Source organism: Tenrec ecaudatus, chromosome 2 (assembly GCF_050624435.1).
Source record: "Tenrec ecaudatus isolate mTenEca1 chromosome 2, mTenEca1.hap1, whole genome shotgun sequence".
Lineage (NCBI taxonomy): Eukaryota > Metazoa > Chordata > Mammalia > Afrosoricida > Tenrecidae > Tenrec > Tenrec ecaudatus.
Genome location: NC_134531.1, coordinates 218,262,258 through 218,286,123, shown reverse-complemented (window position 1 = coordinate 218,286,123; position 23,866 = coordinate 218,262,258). Strand labels below are relative to the sequence as shown.

Genomic DNA, 23,866 nt, shown 5'->3' with positions numbered 1-23,866 from the left:
GTGTAGTTGTGATGCGGGTGTTGGGCTGTGATGGCAAGGTCAGCAGTTCCAAACCACCCAGAGCTCCTTGGTAGAAGCCGACATTTTCTACTCCCATAAGGAGTTACAGTCTGGGAAACCCTCTGGGACAGCTCTACTCTGTCATGTAGGGTGGCCTTGAGTTGGAATCAACTAGATGGCAGGGAGTTTGGTTTTAGTTTGGTACAACAATCCCGATAGGAGGCTGTACTGTCGCGAAGCATACCCTAATTCCTGTGTGTGGCCTCCTTTCAGAGATCCGAGACAAGTTGTGCCCACGCTGGGGTCCGGTATACAGTGAGACTTAAAAGCTCCCAGCCGTGTATCTCCCCTGGGTGCCCTCACGGGGCCGGTCTTTCTCCCCTTGGCCGCACTCCTCAGGGTTCCCTGGCGGGGGGGGGGGGGGGGGGGGGGGGCCGCACTTTGAGGGAGGCTCACACAGCAGGCGGTCCTTCCCTTCCTGCTCGAGAACAGCACCACATCCTGCTCCGGGCTCGGGTTCAAAGACTCGCTTCTTGTGAAAAAGATCACTCTCCGTTTCCAAAAGCAACATTCCGTCCCCGTGAGCCCTTTCGCACTCGATTAGTTGGCAAAACCAATATTAGTGTGAAATGAAAGGCGATCGGCTGCACTGCGCTCCGTCCTCCCCCAGGGTGACCGAGCTGACGGGGTACGAGCCGCAGGACCTGATCGAGAAGAAGCTGTACCACCACGTGCACGGCTGCGACGTCTTCCACCTGCGCTACTCGCACCACCTCCGTGAGTACCACGTGGGGGCAGGGGGGCGGGGGAGGGGCGCCAGGGGGAGGCCCCCCAGTTGGGGGCCGGAGGCAGCGCCCTGTTTGCTGACACGCCCTCTGCTGCACACAGGATCCTCAAAGCGCAGGTGAGACTGCATCGAGTCCTGAGCTCAGTTCTCAAACATTCGCCTCACCCTCCGGATGAAACGCAGGCAGGTGGAGGTTTCAGAAGTTGCTTGAGTTCTAGATCTGTGATTGGAGTTGGAAGCTCAATTAATCTAGGACCCTGGGGCACGAGTATCAGAATGAATGTTTGTTGTTCTTGGGGGCCGTTGAGTTGGTTCTGACTCATAGCAACTGTGTGTATGCACCCCACAGTGAAATGCCGCCTGGTCCTGCTTGCTCCTCACAATGGCTCTTGTTGGAGCCCATCTATTGTAGCCACTGTGTCCATCTGTCTTCCTCTTCAGTGGCCCCTCCACTTTACCAAGCCTGATGTCCTTCTCCAGAGACTGGTCTCTCCCGTTATGTGAAATAAAGTCTTGTCGCCCTTGCCTTTGTCTGGCTGGCCTACTTCTGAGACAGCTGTTAGCAGCCCGCCATATTTTCCAATACTCTTCCCCAGCACCATCTTCAAATGCATCGATTCTTCTTCAGTCTTCCTCAGGCAGCACTCATGATTTGACTTAGGGGCAGCGGAGGCTCTGTGGTGGGATTCTCACCTTCCACACGAGAGAGCCGGCATGGATCCAGGGCCCTGTGCACCTCATGTGCAGCTACGGCCTGTCTGTCAGCGGAGGCTGGCATGTTGCTGCGATTTCAGGGCATCTTTGACAGGAGGACTGGCCAAGAAGAAAGGCTTTTGATGATCGACTTTCAAAAAGCAGCCAATGAAAATCCTTCGGGGCGGCACAGTCCCATGCATCAGCAGCCATTCTCCAGGATGGAGCAGGATGGGTCGACGCCACAGCAGTGAACAGTACCAATTGCCCACACAGGACTCCAAGCACCAAGCCTATCACCAGTGAAGCAAGGCAGACTGTCATTACCTTCTTCCCTGCTTGACTTTGGAGGGTGGGAGGACCAGAGAGGTTGAGCCACTTACCTGTGGTCACACAGTGCGAGATAGCAGAGAGCCAAACCCAAGCCACTGGGCCTCAGAATGGGTCCCTCTGTTCAGATGACACCCCTCTCTCAGTAGAGGGTGGAAGAAGTCAACGTGTAAAGAGTGATCAGGAAATCTTTGATTTAAAAACTCAAAGGCGGTTTAGGGGACATCTGGACTTAGGAACGGTTTTTGTCACTGAAGTCTTTAAAGAAGTAGTCTTGGCATCTAGAAGCTAAATTGAGGCAGAGGAAGTGGACTCCCTCACCCCGCTTACCCCACCCTGCCATCCAGCTCTGCCATGCCACGGCCAGCCAGGGGGTCGTGTTAATGGGGCACAGATGGTAGAAGCCGGATCTTGGAAACTTGGCCCAGATGGCGTGCTCTCTCCTGGCTTTGCTTTCTGTTGTCGCAGACAAACAGACGTCTTAGAGGACAGGTGCTGAGGTTGAGTTGGACGAGACGAAGGGGTGACATCATCTCTGTCAGAGTGCGCCATGGGGTTTCCTTTCTTTGATTTCAGAATAATTTATTTTATTTTATTGTTGTTGAGAAAATCCACAGCAAACAAAATACATCAGTCCAAGTTTCTACATGCACATTTCAGGCGCCCTGACAGAGTCTTCCAGCTGTGGGACATCCCTGCCTTCCTCTTCTGAGGCAGTCCTCCCCATCAATATAAACCCACCCCTCCCAGGAGTCCTGTCCAATCTTTTGAATCGGCATTTGTCTTGGGGAGTTTCCAGGGCCCATCCAGCTTTCATGGCTCTAGAAAGGCTAGATTCTATGAGCATTTGAAATTTTGCTCTGTGTTTTCCCCTCTTTTGATGAGAATTCTTTATAAAGTCTCTGGTCAAAAGTTCAGTCATGGAAGCGGGGCACCATCCACTTCTTCCTGTCTCGTGACAAAGGAGGCAGTTGGCCTCCTATTCCTGTATTCCTGACCCACCTTCCTCTCTGCTGTTCCAGGTGAAGTGAGACCAGCTGTTGTGTCTTGGATGGACACTGGCAGTCTTTTTAAGATCCTGGGCCCTGAGCTAGGAAGTAGATCAAAGCTCTAAACAGGTTATGAAGACAATTGACTGGGATGTCTAATGAGACACTGGGCTCTCTGGGGGATGTAATGGCTGAGTTTGAGAAAGCAGATGGCCAGGTCTTTCTTCCTGGGTGCTGTTGGATGTCCTCAAACCTTCAACCTCTTGGTTAGCAGCCGAGCATGTTAACCATTGACACCACCCAGGGGTTCCTTCCTACCAAGAAGGTGGGAGTTCCCTGCGCTGAGCCACTGGGTTGGGGACCACTCCTGAGCAGCTGCGCTCACTTCAGATCAATCATGACATCAACTGGGAATGTTTGTTTTCTTTCTAAAGGCAGAATAGTCTACCATCCGGAAGTGATCTTTTATTTATTTATTTTTTTTGAGGGGAAGTCCTCGAGATGTAGCTCTCAGCATTTTCAGACCATTCCCTATGGACATGGAAGGAGGGGCGGAGTCCCAGCTTCCCATTCCCAACCCTCCCACGTCTGTTCTAACTTCCCTAAACTCCCGGAAGCTGAGCCTCGGCCTAGCATTCTGGTGCCACTGATTTAAAATGGCAGCTGAAACGCAAGGAGGCCTCCTCCCCCCGAGAGGGTGTCGTCTGTCCAGCTGCCTCCCAGAGGGCAAGTGGGCTGTGTCCCCAGGGCCCCTGGAAACCTCCGCGTGGTCCAGGGTGGGAGGAGAGTGAGCTGAGGGCTTTCTCAGGGCTGGTCCTCATCTGACGGCCACAGGAAGCGCCCAGGAGGGAGATGGGTGCAGACACTGGAGGTGGCCAGGTGCCCTCAGTGGTGGGGACGCATTGTTCTCTGCCCTTCCCTCAGAGTCAGTCCCATTGCTCCCTACCTTGCTCTAGGGCAGTGGTTCTCAACCTGTGGGTTGCGACCCCTTTGGGGGTTGTAGGGCCCTTTCACAGGGGTCACCCGATTCATAACAGTAGCAAAGTGACAGTGATGACGTAGCAACAAAAATAATGTTATGGTTGGGGTCACCACAACATGAGGAGCTGTATGAAAGGGTCGCAGCATTAGGAAGGTTGAGAGCCACTGCCCTAGGGCGGTCACCCTTGTTGTTTGGCCCAACGCTCCTCCAGAGCCAAGCTCCTGCACTGTGACAGTCGGGGGTTTTCCTCTCCCCACCCCACCCCTGCTGCCCTCGGCAACCACCCACCCACCAGTGTGGTTCTGATTCCAGTCCTAGTGGGTACCCCCCGAAGCAGGTTCAGTGGTGCAGGGCTGGCTGGGGGTGGGGGTGGGCAGGACAGTGAGAAGTCTGAGAAGACCCTGGTCTCCATCCGGCCCCACGGCCACTACAGCAGGCTCAGGGGCTTGGCCCTCAGGGGAGGCAGTGTGGTTGGGGCCTCGGCTTCTCCTCCTGGTTTCCTAATTTCCCAGGTACCACCGGTCTCCATGGTGGCTACTGCCACTCTGAGCCTCAAGTCCTTCCATTCAGTCACAGCTGGAACTGACCCGGACACAGGACACTCAGGGGTGACCTTTGCCTCTTTTAAGGTGACCAGACGTCCCACTTTGGGCGCAACTGTCCTGATTTTTAACAATTTTTCCCACGTCCTGTGGCATTTTTTAAAAGTCCTGATTTTGGGAAAGAATGCACGACAAGCTAGGGTACACAGTTTTCGGCTGCCATGTGCTAGTTCGCCAGGATATGAGTTTTATCAATGGTGTCCCGCTTTACCAATGTTAAAATCTGGTCACCTTACTTCCTGACCATCCGCCACAACTGAGGGACAAGCGACCTCCAGGTCTGGCTTACACGGGGCTCCAGAGCTCCTGAGCAACAGACCCCCAGCAACCTTGCCTTAGCAGCCGGCTAGGTGATTGGACACCGGGACGAAGCCCACAGCTGCCAGCACTCAGGTTACCGTCCAAACCAGTGTCGAAACCCAGGGATCTCTGGAGTTCAGGCGAAGGGCCCTGGAGGAGGCCTAATTGGATGTAAGGAGGCCGGGGTTCTGGAGTGGGTAGTTAGTGAGATTGTTTTCACACATTCCTCAAAATATTATTTTAACCAGGAGTAGGAGTCCACAGGGTCTGAAGGAAGCACAGCCCCCAAAGAAAAATAATTCAAAGCCTTCCTGCAAGTCAAGCTTCGTGAGCAAAAGCAGGGCAGGGGCGAGCGCTCTTCAGGGAGCCCAGGTGTCCAGAGGTCAGTCTGAGGGGGCTGGGCCGGCTCGGTGCCTTGGCCCAGGGAAGCATCCGCGTAGAGATCTGGGCAGGGTGTGGGATTCAGGCCTGGGCACTACCAGGTGAGCTCTCCAAGGCAGGCTGATTTGTAGTGTGCCTGGCCCTTTTCTAGAACCTTCCATCAAGAAGAGAGAACATGAGAACCTTAAGGGAATGCCTTTGTTGTCTCCTCGCTCCCTTTGGGGGTCTTTTCGGGACTGTTTTTTTCCTGGCTGGGGAGGACAGGAGCTAGGAGAGTTTGCAATTGTTCTCTTCAGCAGTGGATCAGACCAGTACACCATGGGCTGTGAGGCGCTGAGGGATTGGCGCTGGTACAGCCAGAACGCGCCTTAGAAGTAAGACTGGTAAGAGCTGAGCTCACTTTGGTTCATCAATCAAGAGGCACCCATCATAGTAGAGCCTCCCCAAGAGGGAGCAACACAGTGGCTGCAACAACAGGCTCCAACACAGTAAGGCTGCAAGGGACAGTGCGGGGCTGGGCCCCGTTCAGTTTTGCGGTACATTATGTCACTTGACTGCACCCACCCTGCCAGAGAGAGTCACAAAGGAGGAAATGAGTCTCCGAAGCACACAGTGATTTTCATATTGTCTTGGTGCTTGGACACAGTCTTGGGCATTTATTGACCTAGACTGTCCCTTTGGCTTGGTGTCAAAGGTGTTTTGATGACTTCAGGCTCAGCCCCTCTGCACTGGTTAGTGTCACTCTGGAGATGTTCCACTATGAGGCCCCTGTGCATTCTTCCCCAAGGTCCTCTCTCCTCCCCTGGGACTGCCAACTGTCCTGACCAGCTGAACACGCCACCAGCTGTCGCCAGAGGTAGAGTCAGCGGTGTGCTGGGAGAACATCTGAACTGGAGTCCATGTCTCCAGAGAAGCAGGCAGCCTGGCTTTGATCCTGGACTATGTTCGCTCCAGGTCACCATGATTCGGAACCTACTCCGAGGCCAACTGTTTCAACTTTGCTTTTTTAGTTTGGGACCATTTCCGGCAGCCAATTAAGGACAACAGGCTGGAAGCAAAGCTGGAGCAAAGCAAAGAATGTGACCAAGTGTCTAAGATTGCTACTCGGATCGATCTGTTGGCTCTGATCTGTGGTAGGCACTCTTCACCCACGAGGGACATGGGTCAGAGAGAAGCCAAACAGATACATGCATACAAATGAATAGTGAAGGAGAATCGGTGCATTTGAATTATGGGTAAAGGAGATCGAAAGGCCAAACAAATCTATCTTGGAAGAAGTACAGCCAGACTGCTTCTTAGCAGCAGGGAGAGCAGGACTTCATGTCACATAGTTTGGACATGTTGTCAGGAGACAAAGACATCATGCTTGGAAAAGCCGGGGACAAGCAAAGATGAGGAAGGTCCTTATGTTAGTCTGGATTGACTAGAGAAACAAATTCATAGACACTCATATCTGTGTAAGAGAGGACTTTATATCAAAGAGCAATTGAACATTGAGGAAACAGCCCAGTCCAGATCAAGTCCATAAGGCTGATATTAGCCCATATGTCTGCTATTAGACCATAAATTCCTCTTTAGACTCACGAAGCACATGCAATTTTGCTGAATGCAGGAGGATCACAGGCCAGTCTTGTGGCAGTGGAAGCATCTCAACGCTGGCACGGGTCTCCATGTGTCTCCTCCAGCTCTCTGGTGTCTCAACAGCAGGAAAGGGAAGGCAGATGGAGTGTGTGTCCCACCTCTAGGGAGGAAGATAGGAGTTCCCAGAATACGCAGGACATGGCCATGACCACACAGAGTTCTCATTGGCTATGACCTGATTGACAGGCTAGACTCCACCCCTTCCCTCGAGTTTACAGGAGATTAACTGCCACAGGCCTCAAGGAGATGGATTGGCACAGTGACTCTAACACTGGACTCAAGGCTAGAGCACTTGTGAGGATGGATCTGGACTGGGAAGGGCTTTTCATTCTGCTGTGCACACGGCACTGTGAGTAGGAACTGACTCTATGGCACCTAGCAACGATAACAAGTGAACATATATACGCATATGTATGTAATGTACATTTTATGTGTATATATATTTGTGTGTGTATATATAATTATATAGAGAATATATCATTTCTTTATTTTTGAGGGTGCTTCAAAAAGTTCATGGGAAAAAAACCTGCTATTTTTAATTAAATCATTTTATTGGGGGCTTGTACAACTCTTATCACAATCCACACATACATCCATTGTGTCAAGCACTTTAGTACATTTGTTTCCCTCATCATTCTCAAAACATTTGCTTTCTACTTGAGCCCCTGGTATTTGCTTCTCATTTTTCCCTCCCTCCCTCCTCCACTCCCCCTGAACCCTTGATAATTTATAAATTATTATTAGTTTGTCATATCTTACACTATCCGACGTCTCCCTTTACCCACTTCTCTGCTGTCCGTCCCACAGGGAGGAGGTCATATGTAGACCCTTGTAATCTTTTCCCCCTTTCCACTCTACCCTCCCTCCACCCTCCCAGTAACGCCACTCTTACCTCTGGTCCTGAAGGGATCATCTGTCCTGGATTCCCTGTGTTTCCAGTTCCTATCTGTACCAGTGTACATCCTCCTGTCCAGCCAGCTTTGTAAGGTAGAATTGGGATCATGATAGTGAGGGAGGAGGAAGCGTTAAAGAACTAGAGGAAAGTTATATGTTTCATCACTGCTACACTGCACGGCCCTTTTGCAAGGGGATATCCACTTGCCCACAGATGAACCCTGGGAAAACCCACTATTTTTAATTCCATTCTTCCACAAGTTTTTTGAATCCCCCTTGACTATATGCGTGTATGTGTGTGTGTTTGGTTTCTGTACCCAATTCTCATTATTGCAGAGCCAGCCTGGATCAGCGGTACCAGAATCTCAGCAATTTCTGCAACTATTTCCTTAATATAAGATATTTGGGATAAACTGGCTTTAGCTCCTCTAGTTCTAGGGGTTACTAATGGGTTTTAGGAAGACTGCAAGAAACAAGAGCACGGACAAAGTACAGGAGCAGCAAACAATCAGGGTCCTATTCCTTCGTAAGGGCTCAACACCAGACGCAGAACCCAGCGCTGCCAGCGGGGAGAGATGACCTCTGAGGAGACCCGGGGTTGGGCTCTGTTTGATCATGCTGCATCTCCTGCCTCTTGGTTGTTGTAGGAATGAAACACGTTGGTTAGCTGAGTCTTTCACGGGAAACGGGCTCCAGCAAACTCCCTGGGAGTTTCCCACAGATGCGACTTTGAGAAACAGGCCTTTGGACTCCTGCTGTGGCCCAAGCTCTGAGCCCATGTCCTGCCTGGCAAAGCCTCCTCCTATGGCGACAGTGAGGGTAAAATGAGGCAGTCATATAGACGGGAGGTAGAAATAGTAACGTGTGTGTGTGTGTGTTTGTGTGTGTGTGTGTGTTAGAAAGCAATCCCATCAGGAGAAGCATTGGGACGTCTTTCTTCCCCGCGGCCTCCCCTCTTGTCAGTGCTCAGGATGTGAATGTTAAGCAGTCCCTTCACCACCACCAGAGAAACTGGCCACTTCAAATAGATGGACGGTCCTTACACAGCAAGAGTGTGGTGTTTCCCCCTGGCTCTGCCCCCAAGGGGAGAAGGTGACACGGGGCCTGATAAGTATGGTACTTCTACTCAAGTCCCCTCTGAAAACTGGTTTCCCATATAAACAGACTAAAATAAACCCAACACCCAAATTTACAGTCTGATTGTTTTGTGTGTATGCTTGTATGTATGTGTGCTTTTTCATAAATAAGCTTTTTCATAAATATGGCCAGAATGCTCCTTAGAGGCCAGGATGGTGAGACTTTGTCTCATGTACTTTGAAAATGTTGTCAGGAGAGACCAGTCCCTGGAGAGGGACATCATGCTTGGAAAAACAGAGGGGTGGCAAGAAAGAGGAAGGCCCAGAATGAGCTGGATGGACACAGTGGCTGCGGCAATAGGATCAGGCACAGGAATAACTGTGAGGACGGCGCATTACTCGGCAGTGTTTTGTTTTGTTGTGCATGGCGGCACCGTTATGGGTTGGACCCAATTTGCTGGCACCTAACAACAACCACCTAGGTAATTCTGAATCTTGTCTTTATTTAACATCGTCTCGCACACATTTCCCATACAATTAAAAATCCGTATTGATCATTACTTTAATGGCTTTCTTTTGCTGTAAGCTCATCGTTTAAGAGGCAGGTCCTTGTCTTTTTTCAGCATCTGTGGGCCTGGTGTTCTTGGAGAGTTCTGTGTGGTTTAGCATTAATCTTTCTCTGTGTCTAGGAGGTTCTCAGCACAAAGACCCTGGGCCCTTAGGATATGCATTGCTCCCGGCTCTTCTTCTAATTTTTTTTATAAATCATTTTATTGGGGGCTCTTACAACTCTTATAACAATCCATACATCAATTGTATCAAGGAGATTTGTACATATGTCGCCATCATCATTTTCAAAACCTTTTCTTTCCACTTGTCATGGCTCTTCTTTCTGGGTGGTCTTCAGTCCCTCCTCTATCTATCTCTCCTTCTTTTCAGGCCACTCTCAGGAAAAGTCCTTGTAGGCCAGATCAAGGATGTGACTACAGTATGACTGTTGTACTCCATCCTAATCCCCTTGCAACTGATCGGGTGATCACCTCAGATCGCATCGTGAGGGTGATTACATCATTACATAACTACCAGGCCAATGAGATTCATGGCTCAGCCAAGTTGACACATATTTTGCGGGGACACTAGTCCATCCAAGCCAGTGACCTTATGGTAACAGAACTGTCCAGCCCTGAGCCATTTCCACGATTTCTCATGCGTCTCAGCCAATTGCTGAGGTTATCGTATCAATCTACCTCATGGAGAACGACCCTCATTTTTGCTGATTTCACCCCTAGAGGTCCTCCCGGGTAAGTGTTGGGCTGCTAACTGCAAGGTTGGCACTTCAAACCCACCAGCCTCTCTGCAGGAGAAAGATGAGACTATTGGCTCCCCTAAGGATTTATAGCTTATGCAGAGTTCCCGCCTATGCAGAATTGCTGTGAATCGGAATCAGCCCAAAGGCAGTGGTTTTTATTTGTTGTTGTTGTTTTTAACCCAATGCAATATCCTTTTCTAGAGATGTGTCTTTCCTGATGATGTGGGTAGAGTAAGCAAGATCAAGACTTGCTACCCTCACTGCTTAGGATGTTCCAGCTTTACTTCTTCTGAGACGAATGTGCTCCTTCTTCTTAGCCCCGGGGCAGTGAGCATTCTTCCCAGCAGCAGACTCATTCGGCATCCCTTCTGCAGGCTCCCCCGTCTTGGTCCAGTCTGGCATGCCAGTCAGGGGATTGAAAAGACCTAGCTTAAGCCAGAGGCGCCTCGCTCATCCAAGTGCCAGCTGGGCTTTTCAGAGCACCTACGGGGTTGTTCATCAGCAGATGCCCTGGAGGTGATGCATCACTTGATCCCCTGGCTGCTGCTTCCATGGCCATGGATCGTTGGTCCAAGCGGAATGAAATAATTGACTGACAACTTTAATTTTGCTCTCATGATGTTAACTGGATCGATAAGAATTTCTCCTTGGGCTTTCTCCTCTCCATTGCCTCGACCCGCAACCCCCTTAAGCTTTTGTGTCACGTGTTCTGTAACTTTCCTTCTCATCGGCCCTTCCTCGCCTGCTCCTTAGAAGCCTCTGAGGGGGCATTGAGGGTTGGTGAGTGCGCAAGGTTGGGAAATTAGCTGTTCAGGACCCCTGAGTTTGCACTGAGGGCGAGAGGATGGGCGGAGACTGAGGCTGAGGTCTTTCCTGTGTGCCCTTGGGGCAAGAGAGGAAAACAAGGCTTCACTGGGAAAACACACCCACACACATACACACACAGATGTTGTGGTGAGCAGCAAAGACCAGCAGGGAGTAGACACTTGGTGGAATGCCCCTCCCTCATTACTTTGTTTAAAATAACTGCAACATCCCTACCCCCTGCAATGGGCTTGTGGATTAAACTCAAATTGTGGTTTTAGGGGAAACGGAAAAGCAATGCAGTGACACTGCTGATCACTTTGCCGGGTGCAAATGCTGCCCAATTACTAGGGCAAGCTGTTCTCCCTATGGAGACAGTGACTGCTGCGTTCTTAACTGCATACACGGGGTAGGCAGAGAGCGCTCCATGTACCCCTAAAACTGAAGGCAAAGATCTTGCATTGTGTGCGAGCATGCATCCTCCTGGGGAGAAAGCTCCCCTCTTTTGTCAAGTTCTCAAAGGTGCCCTGACCCCAGAGGGATTTTGAGCCTGGGATGTTGGTTGGTCACTGGTGATAGGGGTGACAATGGGGCATTATATCCAAAGCTCACTGCCCAGGGTCACAGCCACGGGGCTTCTGGCTGGATCCCAGGGGTAGGTGGGCAACCCCTCTCCCCTGACCCCTGATGGGCTTCACGCCGCCTTGTCTTGCAGTGCTGGTGAAGGGCCAGGTCACCACCAAGTACTACCGGCTGCTGTCCAAGCTGGGCGGCTGGGTGTGGGTGCAGAGCTACGCCACCGTGGTGCACAACAGCCGCTCCTCCCGGCCCCACTGCATCGTGAGTGTCAATTATGTCCTCACGTAAGTCCGACGTATTTGTTCCTCTCCTTGCTCTCGCCTTCGCCCCCGGCCCTCACCAGATCGTTGCCATGAGCACCGCCACCCTCTCTCTTTCTAAAACTTTCCCTCTGTCTCATGTTTCCATTTGATTTTAACGCGGTCATTCCGCGAGGCCCCCAAAAAAGGGTTTCTAGATGCAGCATTGGGGACAAAGTGCTAGTGCTGCCAGGGACCCTGGGGGAGAGCGGGGCCCTGGGCAGGTCAGAGACTCTAAGCCGAAAGCCCAGTGAGGGGGTGGGGTGGACAGGAGGTGCCCACCCCCTTTATGAATGGGAGGCAAAGGGGGTTCCCATCCCAGACTGGGAATATGCACCCATGGTAAGTGTGCCCACAATGGTTCGGGAGAATGTGCATGCCGTTTGGGGCAGGAGGGGTGTGCCAGGGTCTCCACACAAGATGATACATATTGCCCCTTGATCAGTCCAGAAAGTCAGATTCAGTCACCGATGCTTTTAAGACCCTTTGAGCCAACGGGGATACATAAGTCTACCCAGGCCACATACAGACTCTGGCCTCCGCCCGGGCTAGTCTATAGCAACTTGCGCTGCGCACAGCTCTGGCACTGAGCCTGAGATATTCACCCATCCCTCAGCTCCAGCCTGGGAAGGACCATGTTTGTGCTCTAACCACCGACAAGATTGAGGCTCAGGGTTCTTCCACAGAAAGACGACTGCGGTCCTAGAAGTAGAATGGTTTTGTTTGTTTGTTTTTAAGTAAAAATTTGGAGAGAACGCGTCAGCCCTGGAATGATTCTTCCTGAGCAAACAGTTGCGTAGACGCAGCTCCTTATGGCAGACATGGGCACTGGGTGTGGCAAGGGACCTGCCTGGAAGCCAGGCTCCTGGGCCTGCAAAGCTTCCTCCACTCAGACCCCTGGAGCCGCCAAGTAGAGACAGGCTGGATGGACCACAAGTGCTCACGGGGGAGGAGGGGGCTCTTTACCTTCTAAATGGCTGGTGCAGTGGCCCGGCATTGGGCTGCAAATCACCAGGTCAGCAATTCAAACCCAGCAGCTGCTCTGTGGGAGAAAGATGAGGCTGTCTGCGCCCGTAAGATCTACAGTCTCAGAGGCCATGTATTGGTTGCCCTGAGTGGGGATGGGTTTGAGGGCAGTGGCTTTGGTTGGGGGTGGAGTGGCCCCCTCGTGTCCCAGGACATGCCTGGCGTGATCGGGGCTGCAGAGAGCTGCCATCGTGATTGCCCTCTATTGCTGCCAAGCAGTGCCACCTGCACTCTGCACTCCCTCAGGCTGCCGAGCCCGGAGCTGTGAGGGAATTCATGTCATGAGGTTTATCTCAACCCCATCCATTCCCAAGTGGGTCAGCCTCGGTGACCGGATCCTCCAGGCCTGTGAGCATGAGCCTGCTTGGTGGGGGGTGCCAGGGGCGCCACTCTGCTTTCACAGCCAGCTGGACTTGACCTTGCTCTTCCCCCTTCCTTCCTTCCCAGGGATATTGAATACAAGGAACTCCAGTTGTCCCTGGACCAGGTCTCCACGTCCAAGTCCCAGGATTCCTGGAGAATCACCTTGTCTACCTCACAAGAAACTCGGAAAGTAGCTAAGCCCAAAAATACGAAGATGAAGACAAAGCTGAGAACAAACCCTTACCCTCCCCAGGTAGCGTGCGCATCCTGCGGGGGTGGGGTGCGCGCAGTGGCTATTCCAGGGGGCTGGGGGCCAGCCCGAAATGTTACGGAGCGGTGGCCTTTTACCTGCATAGCTGCACTCTCCCTAGCTGCACGGTTTACTGCGGGCTTGGAGCATGGTCCCCCAGAGAACCACAGACCAGGGAGGGCAGTGGACAGCTGATGTGCAGCTGGGCTGGCTGCAGTGGGAACATGGAGGCGTGCAGGGCACTGCTGGGTCACTGGTGGAATTCTCCCTTCCACACAGGAGACTCGGGTTCAGCTCAAGTCAGTGCACCTTATCCCCAGCCACGTCTGTGCGTGGAGGCTTGTGTGTTCCTACGAGGTGGAACAGATTTTGGTAAAGCTTCCAGACTATGACAGACTAGGAAGAGAGGCTGAATGATGCGCTTCCAAAGTTCACAGTGAAAAGCTTACAGATCACAATGGGCTGGTCTGGACCTGATGGTGGAGCCGGTGCAGGACCGGGCAGCATTTCAGTCCACTGGGCACTCGGTCGCCGGGAGCGAGGACCACCCCCAAAGCAGCTAACACTGCACAGTCCGACCTAGGGAAAACGAGCTAGCTAAATAGGGATGACATGTGTGCCCATTGGAACGCGTGGTCATTGGGATGGGAACACCTGGGCTTACAAAGCCTTATAAAATGAAGACCTCCCTGCTGTAATGTTCATGGTTGTGTTGCAGGGGGGAGGGGGAGGGAGAATAGCACATGTAAGAGCCCCTGAGTGGCCTGAACTCTCAAACGCTTGATGACTAGTGTTCGAACCCGCCCAGAGGTGCCTCTGAAGACAGGCCTGGCGACCCGCTTCTCAAAGGTCGCAGCCTTGATCCCCCTGTGTGGCCGCCGTGGGACCGAATCAATTGGACAGCAAATCACAAGGACAAAGAGTGTGTCTGTGTGTGCTGTCTCTTCCCGCCCAGGGGTGATCCCTGGGGTCCCGCTGGCCAGCCCCTTCTCCCCAGTGGGCACCTCGCAGTGGTGGCAGGGGGTGGGGGTGGGGGTCCAGGTCTGGGATGGGATCAGGGCCCCCTTAGGGGGCTGGAAGATAGCTTTGTCCCCACCCCTGTCTGGCCTCTCACCTGCCTTCCTCACCACGCAGCAATACAGCTCGTTCCAAATGGACAAACTGGACTGCGGCCAGCTGGGAGCCTGGAGTGGCAGCCCCCCCGCCAGTGCTCCGGCACCCCTGGAACAGCAGCGCCACTCAGAAAGCAGTGACCTTGTGTACGCCCCGCCCTACAGCCTGCCCTTCTCCTATCATTATGGCCACCTCCCGCTGGACTCGCACGTCTTCAGCAGCAAAAAGCCGATGCTGCCATCCAAGTTCGGGCAGCCCCAAGGGTCCCCGTGTGAGGTGGCACACTTTTTCCTGAGCACACTGCCGGCCGGCGGCGAGTGCCAGTGGCATTATGCCAACCCCTTAGTGCCTAGCAGCCCGTCTCCAGCGAAGAACCTTCCAGAGCCACCAGTGAACATTACTCGGCACAGCCTCATGCCAAACTATGAAGGTGGGTCCTGTTCTGCTGTGGGTGGTGGCTGAGCTGCAGGGCTGGGCTGAGGGGTGGCAGATGGGAAAAACATCCTCCCACTCTGGGCAAACGGCACCGTTCTCTGCTGTTAAGTCAGGATCGGCATGCTTTCCCAGCTCCCGGGGCCAGGCTCCGGAGCACGGGAGCTCAGCAGATGGAGGAAAGCAGCAGCTTAGGCAGCCCCGCTAGGAACTCGCCTGGCCCCGGGGGCTCCCCTGGGGAGCCACCATGCTCCAAGTGGAGTGGCCCATGCAGATGTGTTGCAAGCTGACTTTCCACTCCTCCGCCCCAAAGGGAACGTGGGAGGCAGATTGCACATTGGTTTCCTTCCTGCGCCAGGCTTCCAGGGGTGGAAAAGAGAAGCGGAAAAAGCCATGGGCTTGGAGACAGCAATGGCACCCGCCCGCCCAAGGTCTGACACAAAATCTCCAGGTTTCAACTTCTTCACCTGAAAATAGGAATGCTAGACCCTGTGATGTGCTTGCCCCTGAACTAGAGCTAGTTCAATCACAGAGGCAGCCATGGCCTTTCAGCCAGCTCCTCCTGGTGGCAGGAGGGCAGATGTCCTCAGGGAAGGTGCCATCTCTGGGCCAGACAAATTCCCCTTTGACCCAGGGACCAACCCCAGGTGGGGGTGGAGGGCAGCCACCACTGCGGCAGGAGGTCTCTACCTGCTGACCCCAGGCCTGGTAGAATTCTCCCCTTCCTGGGCCCAGCTTGCATTCCCAGCGGCCAGTGCCCCTGGGGAACAGACAGCGGTTCTACGTTGCTAACAAGCTTCTACCGAGCTTGCAGACCTGGCAATGGTGCCGGACTGGGCAGCCTTCTGAGTTGTGGGCAACTGGGCAGCAGCTCACAACACATTGAGGGCAGTTACCAACTCCTGCCCAGAGTGTAGATGCAAATGCCCCATGGGTGCTGCTAGCTGACTGAGAAGTGTTAGGGCTACAGGGTGTGTCCCAGATGATGCCACCCCCATTCTCCACCCTGGTAAGGGGGAGAGCACCCTGCAGGCATCCCCACTCCTTCCCCTCCTCTGCATCCACCTCCCCCAAGGCTCTCAGTTTGTGTACAGCTGCCATACATTTCTTTTCCAAAATGGAAAGGAGGGAACAAATTTAACCCCCACCCCCAGGCAATCACTAGAACCTGCCTTTCCAAATCCACCAGCTTAAAAAAAGTGGATTCCGGCACCCAGGGCAGGGCCTGGGTCGGTCCCAGAAGTCTCCAACTTCTCAGATTTGGATTTTCCTTGTCTACCAGGCAAGGGGGACGGTAGTGTCTCCAACATCCAAGGTAAGAAAGAGAAAAGAGTTTTGACAACAAGTGGAAATACGATCCGCTTGAGATCGACTTCCAAGTCATGTTTTGGTGTGTCTGAAGTTGGCCATGGCAGGACACAGAGGGTTTGCCTTCCAGAGAGTGTGAGGGAAGCATAACCACCTCATTTGTTACTCACTTGGTCAGCGTAGGGCAAAGGGGCTACTTTGAGGTGATTTGTGCCTGGCTTCTTAGTCTTTTTGGTATTAAATGAAGACAAAGGTTGTTTTAAGATAAAAACATAAGGAACTCATTGTTTTCTGACAGCCAAGTCAGTGGGGGTGGTTATGACTTTAGTTATGATCGTACTGAGAAGAGTGGGGTGATTGACTCCCACTGGGAATAAGCCAAGATCAGGGTGGACTGAGGCCACCTAACATCAAGACGAGGACTCAGGAGAGGCCCTTGTCACATAGTAGGGTCACCACTTGCCACTGACAGCCAACTGAGCATTGAAACTTGCAACTAAGATGTGCTCTGAGGATTTCAGAGAAGAACCAAAAAAAGTAATCAATAAATGGCTTTAATAATTTATATTGATTCCTCATTGAAAATGTAGTTTTGGTGGCACAACGGCTATACATCTGGCTTTTCATCCCAAGGCTGAGGATTTCAGCTTGCTGGGAGAGGAGGCCCCTAATGAGCACAGCCGGGGGAAGCCCGATGGAGGCACTGAGTCATGTAGGGGTGCGTCAGACAGGGGCACTTGGATCTGAGTCACCTCCATGGCACCTAGCAGCAATTCTTGGAAGTAACACTTTGCAAATATTGGGTGAAGCGAAAACAGCCCTGATGGTGCTGTTAACTGCAAGGTCCCTGGGTCAAACACACCCGTGGTTGCAGAGAGCTGGGGCTGTCCGCCTTCCTAAATATTTGCAGCCTTTGGAACCTGTCTCTAGTCACTAGGAATCATAATGGACTAGAGGCAGTGGGTTTTCATTTGGGGGGAGGGGTGTTGAGTGAAGTGAAATATATTCTTCACAATCATTGTCCCTGTTTCGCTTTCCCGTTTTCATGTGGCTCCCTAAACCCCAAACTAACCAAACTCACTATGGAATCGATGCCGGCTTGTACTGTCCCTATGGGAGAGGGTAGAACCCGCCCTTGTGCGTTTCTGAGGGACTGTAAGTAGAAAGCCTCGTCTTTCTCTTGCAGAGTGGCTAGTGGTTTCGAATTGCTGACCTTGCAGTTAGCAGACCGTGAACACTGCCTGGGTTTTCGCAGCCAGTGCAGGTCTGGGCGCTGGAGAGGGAGGGAGTTGGAGACTCCCCAAGGGCGCGGGGCGGGGGTGAAGGTAGCGTAAGGGGAATGGCAGCAGCGGCCATGCTTTCCCGGTGGGCAGCGGGGTGGTGACCGCCGGGGCCCTGGCTAGCGGGCTAGGTGTTGCTTTAGGCTTTCATTCCCTCGGGTCTAACGTGTCACCTATGTCCGCAGCGCCCGCCACCGCACGGAGGTTCGGGGAGGACACCGCGCCTCTCCCTCCGCCGCCGCCGCCGCCGAGCTTCCCGAGCTGCGGCCACTACCGCGAGGAGCCGGCGCTGGGCCCGGCCAAGCCCGCCCGCCAGCCCGCCCGCGACGGCGCCCGCCTGGCGCTGGCCCGCGCCCCAGCGCCCGAGTGCTGCCCGCCGCCCGCCGAGGGCCCGGCCGCGCCCGCCGCCCAGCTGCCCTTTGTGCTGCTCAACTACCACCGCGTGCTGGCCCGGCGCGGGCCGCTGGGGACCTCCGCGCCCCACGCGCCGGGCCTCGCCTGCGGCCCCGGCGGCCCCGAGCCCGCGGTGGGCGCGCTGCGGCCCCGGCCCCCCAGCCCCGCCGGCGCCTCCCCGCCGGGCGCGCCGCGGCCGCACTACCTGGGCGCCTCGGTCATCATCACCAATGGCAGGTGACCCCCGGCCGGCCCGCCTGGGCACAGGCAGCGCGCAGGGCAAAGCCATAGGCAGGCCTCCTTGGGCTCCATCCTTCCCCAGAGCAGCAGACTTAGGGGGGACACGAGCTGTCCATGCACGATGTAAATTAATTTATACAGAGACAGCTATTTTAATAGAACGCTGCAGCCGCATTTTAGATTTCTGCCCTCGGTGCCACGAACGCCGCCGGTGGAGGGCTGACACACAGCCTTGATGCTGGGCAGAAATAGCTCAGCCTTCCTCAAGGTCTTTCTAAAAGGCCCCAACGGGGGTTGCCCCAGGCCCCGCGTGTGACCTCAAGCCACCCGTCCGCCCGTGGGGGGCCGTAAGCTTCCTCACCTTAGAACCAGGCTCGGTGCCTTGCCCCTGCCCTGGGGCTGTCACGCCCCACTGAGGCTTTTCAGGAGTTCCCACTGATCTTACAGGGATGTATCCAGGCTGGTGGCCGGTCCTGGAGGAGGAAGCCTCCATACCCAGCCAGTGCCCATCGGGTTCTTAAAGCAGAATGCGATTATTAAGTCCCAAGAGCAGACAATAATTCCACTGTCTTTAAAAAAAGCCACTCGTGAGTCTCATTAAAGGCCTTTAAAAATGTAACCTGTTTCCCCATGCAATTATCAGCAAACCAAGAGGAAGGGCCTCACGTGCGTTTCCAGGTTCTGTGTGTGTGAACACGGAAGTACTTTGACATGTAATTAGCGTGAGCTTATTTCCCCTGAGCTCCTGGATAACACCAAGGGCACCTTCAGCAAATATGGACTAGGCACTACAGGCAATACAGAAATGTAGCCAGGCATTTTACAAGACTGGCACTCTCCAGTGCTAGGGGAGACCTGTCTGGCCCACTTGGCTCTGTAATTCCCTAGGCTCGTGTTTGCTGTCATAGAACTGATCGTGTGAGTGGAGCAGCATGTGCAATATGGAAACCTGTCAGTGGAAGACACCTTGTGGAAGAAAAATGTGTTAAGGAATTGCGTGGACATGATGCACTATACATTTTCCTAAGCATTTTCTACAGAGCCAGAAAACCTCCTACGAGCATGTAATGCGTGTACCAGGTAAACGGAAATCCTTTTATAAAACATCAGCAGTGTTTTAAAAATAAACTTCTATTCACTTTTCAAAAGAATTCCTTCCCTTAAAGCCTTTTAAAAAAAACCAAAACACTGAATGGTGTTTTAGGTGAAAGTTTACACAGCACATTGGTTTCCCATTCATCAATTCAAACATTCTGTGGTACTGGTGGCCCTCACCCCCACCCGCACGGGCCAGCTTGCCCAACTCTGTCCTGTGTTCCGGTTGCCGGCCCCCGAGTTTCCTTGTCCCTCCTGCCTTCTCTTCTTTGCATTTGGGCCAGTGTTTCCAGTTTGATCTCCTTCTGTGGGAAGGGGCGCATTCTGCATAGATGATTGTTTATTGGCTCCTCTATTATTGAAGAGCCCTGGAGGCGCAGTGATTGGCTAAAAGGTGACCCTGGGAAGTGGCTACAGTTCCAAGTTAACAGTGTCTTAGGATGAGTTTTGGGGGTTCCCCTAGTCTCTAGCAGCACAGGAAGTCTGGTCTTTTAAAAAATGAATTTGAATTTTGCCCCTAGTCAGAGTGCTGAGTAATGGCAGCTGGGCATCAGCTGAGGTTTGAGGCCTCAGGCTGGAGGCAGCTGAGGTTAGAGTGGGTCATTAGCCGGAAGAGCTTCCCTGAGTCTTTGGTTTCTCTCTCCAAACAGGAAGAGACCAAGAGCCACTCCCCTAGATGGCTGCCTGCAAGCTAGTAGGGACCCCGGATGCTATTCTCCAAGTTGGAATAGAGAACCTTCGTTTTATGAAGTGTTACATCATTTGACCTAGATGCCTCCAGGGGTTATGGTCAGTTATCATGCCCAGGTGTTTGGACATGTCTAAGGTTTCCATGCCCAGGCCTCCTATGTGCTCTCTTGTATTTTTTTTACAGCACAACTATGTATGCACAAATGCCCACAAACATACCTACCTGTGGGCATGCAGGTACACCCACAGGCCCTTCCGCCATGCACCTACATAGCGTATGTATCGACCCTGTGTAACCACTCACAACCTTGTCGTTCTGTTGCCGCAGTTGCGATCATCATGGTTGTCCGTTCTTTTTATTAAATGCTTTTATTGGGGGCTCTTACATCTCTTATCACAATCCATACATTCAACCATTGGGTCAAGCACATTTGCATTTTCTTTCTACTTGATATCAGCTCCTGATATTTCCCCTTCCCTCTTCTATCCGCCCTCCGCTATGAGCCCTTGATAAGATAGTTATTCATATCTTATACCATCCTGTCATCCTTCACTCACTTTTCTATTATTCATCCCCCTGGGAGGGGGTTCTAAGTTGATCCTATGATCAGTTTCCCCTTTCTCCCACTACCTTCCCCTAATCCTCCTGGTATCTCTATTCTCGTTGGCCTGAGGGGTTTATCTATCCTGGATTCCCTGTTGTGGGCTCTTGTATGTAGCAGTGTGCATGTTCTGGTCTAATCCGATTTGTAGGTAGAATTGTGGTCATGATAAGTGGGGGGAAGGAAGCACCAAAGAACTAGAAGAAAGTTGTGTGTTTGATTGGTGCTATAAGTACCCTGACTGGCTCATCTCTTCCGTGACCCCTCTGAGGGGATGTCCAACTGTCTACAGATGGGCTTTGGGTTTCCAGGCACTATGATACCCCCCCGCCCCGCCCCATTCACATTGGTTTTGTTCTGGATCTTAAGATGCCTGACACCTGATCCCATGAACACATCATCACACAGGCTGGTGTGCTTCTTCCATGTGGACTTTGTTGCTTCTCAGCTAGATGGCCACTTGGGTTGTCCGTTACTCTTGTCTACCTATCAGTGTCCTCCTTTCTCTTGGCCATCTGCTGATGTCCCTGTGTTGTGCATGGCCTTTCCCCTCACCAGGATCTCCACATCTGCTATCTAGTGATCCTGTCCCCTCTACCACTATAACCAAAGGATGCTGCTTTCTCTGGGTAAACCCATTCTTGATTTTTTTATGAAAGTGGTACCATACAATATTTGCCTTCTTTGTGATTGACTTGTTTCACGCAGCTTAATGTCATGCAGATTCATTGTAGACTCTTCTTTATCGTTGGTAGTATTCCATTGAATGTATATACATTGTTTACCTATTCACTCACATAGGTTCTTTTTACTATGAGTAATGCCGCAGTGTCTGTGGGTATACATATGCCCACTCACATTACCAATCATATTTCCCTTGGACACACACCTAGGAGTGGACTCATCGAACATAAGGTCTAGCTTTTAAAGGAAGTGCTATACTCATTTCCCATAGTGGTTATACCACTTTTTCATTCTCATCAGTAGGAGGTCTAGTAATGGGTTATGCATTGGGCTGCCAGCCACAAGGTCAGCAGTTTGAAACCAGCAGCTGCTCTGAGGGAGAAAGATGAGGCTTTCTATCCCCATAGAGATTTGGTCTTGGAAACCCACTGGGCATTTCTACTTTCTCCTATAGAATCAACTCGACGGCATTTTTATGTTCTCCCAATCTCTTCACAACCTCATCATCATTTATTAATTTCTGATCCCTTGATTAATGCATTACTGTCAGAATGAAGCAGTATTTCATTTTAGTTTGGATTCACACCTCTTCCGGTGTCTGAAAGGCACCTGTTTATGTCCTCTATTTTTCTGATTGGATTGTCTTTCCACTGTGGCAGGGTTGAGATTAGACCCTTGCCAGATGTGTTGCCAATTCCCACCTCCATCCCACTCCTTAGTCTGTAGGCTCTCTTTTCATTTTCCGGGTAGTCTCTTCTGATGAGCATAGGATTTAATTTTCAAGAGTTACCTGGTTTATCTTCTGCTGACTGTGTACAGTTTTAGTTGGAGTATTCATTGATATTTTTTTTGGTCCAAAGAATTCACCATTTTCAAATCATCTCTTGGCTGTGAACAGGATCAATACATTGGAACACACTATAAACGTAACATTTTCCACATACAATTTTTTCCTTTCCAGACATGGTTTACACAATACAATGTTTTTCACTCATCTTCTTAGAATCCAAGTACCTTGCTATCAACTGCTCTCAAAATGCCAACAGCTCGCCCTGCACCTCACCATTCCCATCCAAGACCTGTGTCAGCTTGTCCAGGAGCTGAAACTTGCAAACACAGGCAGAAGGGTCAAACATCAGCACCTCGGCAGATGAGTCTGTCAGGAGGACATGCAGGTGCTGTGGAGCGGTGCCCAGTAACACACGGGGTCCTCAACAGTGAGAATCGACTTCACAGTGACATGGGTGGTGCGGTTTCAGTCATGCAGTGAAGGCACTGGGTCTCCCACCTGCCTCCGCTGGGGGACGAGCCAGGTGCGTTATTTATATCCTCCTGAGTCTCATCACGAAGCCAAGGTTCCCAAAGGTGCCAACCTCTGACATGTGACCCATAGGCGAAACGTCTGACGTTTTACAATAAAGTCCCACAAAATGCTCTTGTGTCTACATTGCTTTTAACTTTTGGGGGGGCGGTGCTTAGTCAATACAAATCATGAGGCAGATTGACATCCAGGCTAAAGAAGAGACTGTTCCAGACTTGTGCACGCTCATGTCAAGGAGCTTCATGAGTGCTGATGTGGGAAAGGTCCTTGTGGAAACCCTTGTCAGGGTGTCATGGCCGAGGGTGCAAAGGAAGATTCCTAACGGAGCCCCATTTCAAGAGGGCCAAGGGCTCTGTGCTAAGTTAACAAGGCAGTGACTATGGTAACCCAATATTGTCACCTCCATCTCTGAGATTCTGCACATTTCAGTTCCGGAATATTGTTTCTAGACTTCTGCAGGGCTCTGAGTGGGAGAAAGAGGAAGCTTTTTAATAAATATGCACCTCTCTCACAAAAAGAGGGAGGGGGAACATCAGTTCTGGCCCTAACATGTACAATGTTGACAAAACGGTCAGCTCAGATGGATGTGAGAAACCCGATTCAGGGAAAAGGAATTCTTTTATGTTCCTGGAAGCCCCTTTCTGGAAGGAGCCATTCCATTCATAGCTTTGTGGCAAAAGGAACCGGGTGTGAAGGCAGGCTGCCCTGAGGGCATCTGCAAGACCCAGTATTTTCTGTCCCCACTCTCCTCCCTTTTGCCATTTTGTAGTCCTGCCTGCCGGGCCTCCTCCTCTTTCCAGGAGAAGGGGTGAGAGAGGTAGAAGAAGTTGAAAGGGCCCCTAAGAAGCCCAACCAAGGTGCAGATCTACTGCCCCGCAGGGCGCGTACAGCAGACTGCTGGTGGCTGCCGTAGAAAATGGAGTGATTAATTTTCAAGCGAATACCATACAATTATAGTAGGGCTGCAGTGAATGGGTGATCTCACATGCATTATTCCAGCTGCCCCTACACTCTAGCCCGCTCCAAGGATAACATCTTGAGGAAGAAACCGCTGGGACGCAAGTGAAGCAATTTTCACTCAAAAAGTGAGAAAACCCTGAAAGAACGAAATACAGGTGTTGTGATAGCAAATTTATTTCTCACTCCAGTTAAAGGGCTTTTTTCTTTCTTTTCTTTTACATTTTACGGTTTGTTAACGTTCACTCTTTGGAATCTTAATTTTGTATGATGCACAATTTAGGTGTCAAAAATACACCCTACTCCCTCAAACCCACCCCAGCTTCTTAGAATTTAGACATACATACATATTCCTTACTATGTAAACCCTGTTATTTATTTTGTAAAAAATGTCTAAATATTAATAAAAATACTATAACCAGAAAGCAGTGACCTTTTTTCTTAAA

At 51.7% G+C, this 23,866-nt stretch overlaps 1 protein-coding gene across 1 annotated transcript in view; it reads left to right on the top strand.

The window, feature by feature from the left end:
• Nucleotides 1-18,072, top strand: part of SIM2 (SIM bHLH transcription factor 2) — a 51,451-nt gene extending 33,379 nt beyond the window's left edge. Inside the window, exons 7-11 of the mRNA XM_075543367.1 lie at nt 671-777; nt 11,504-11,651; nt 13,140-13,308; nt 14,440-14,848; nt 17,624-18,072. Of these exons, the coding sequence (XP_075399482.1) occupies nt 671-777; nt 11,504-11,651; nt 13,140-13,308; nt 14,440-14,848; nt 17,624-18,072 (1,282 nt within the window). The remainder of the gene's footprint in view (nt 1-670; nt 778-11,503; nt 11,652-13,139; nt 13,309-14,439; nt 14,849-17,623) is intronic.
• The last annotated feature ends 5,794 nt before the right edge of the window (nt 18,073-23,866 follow it).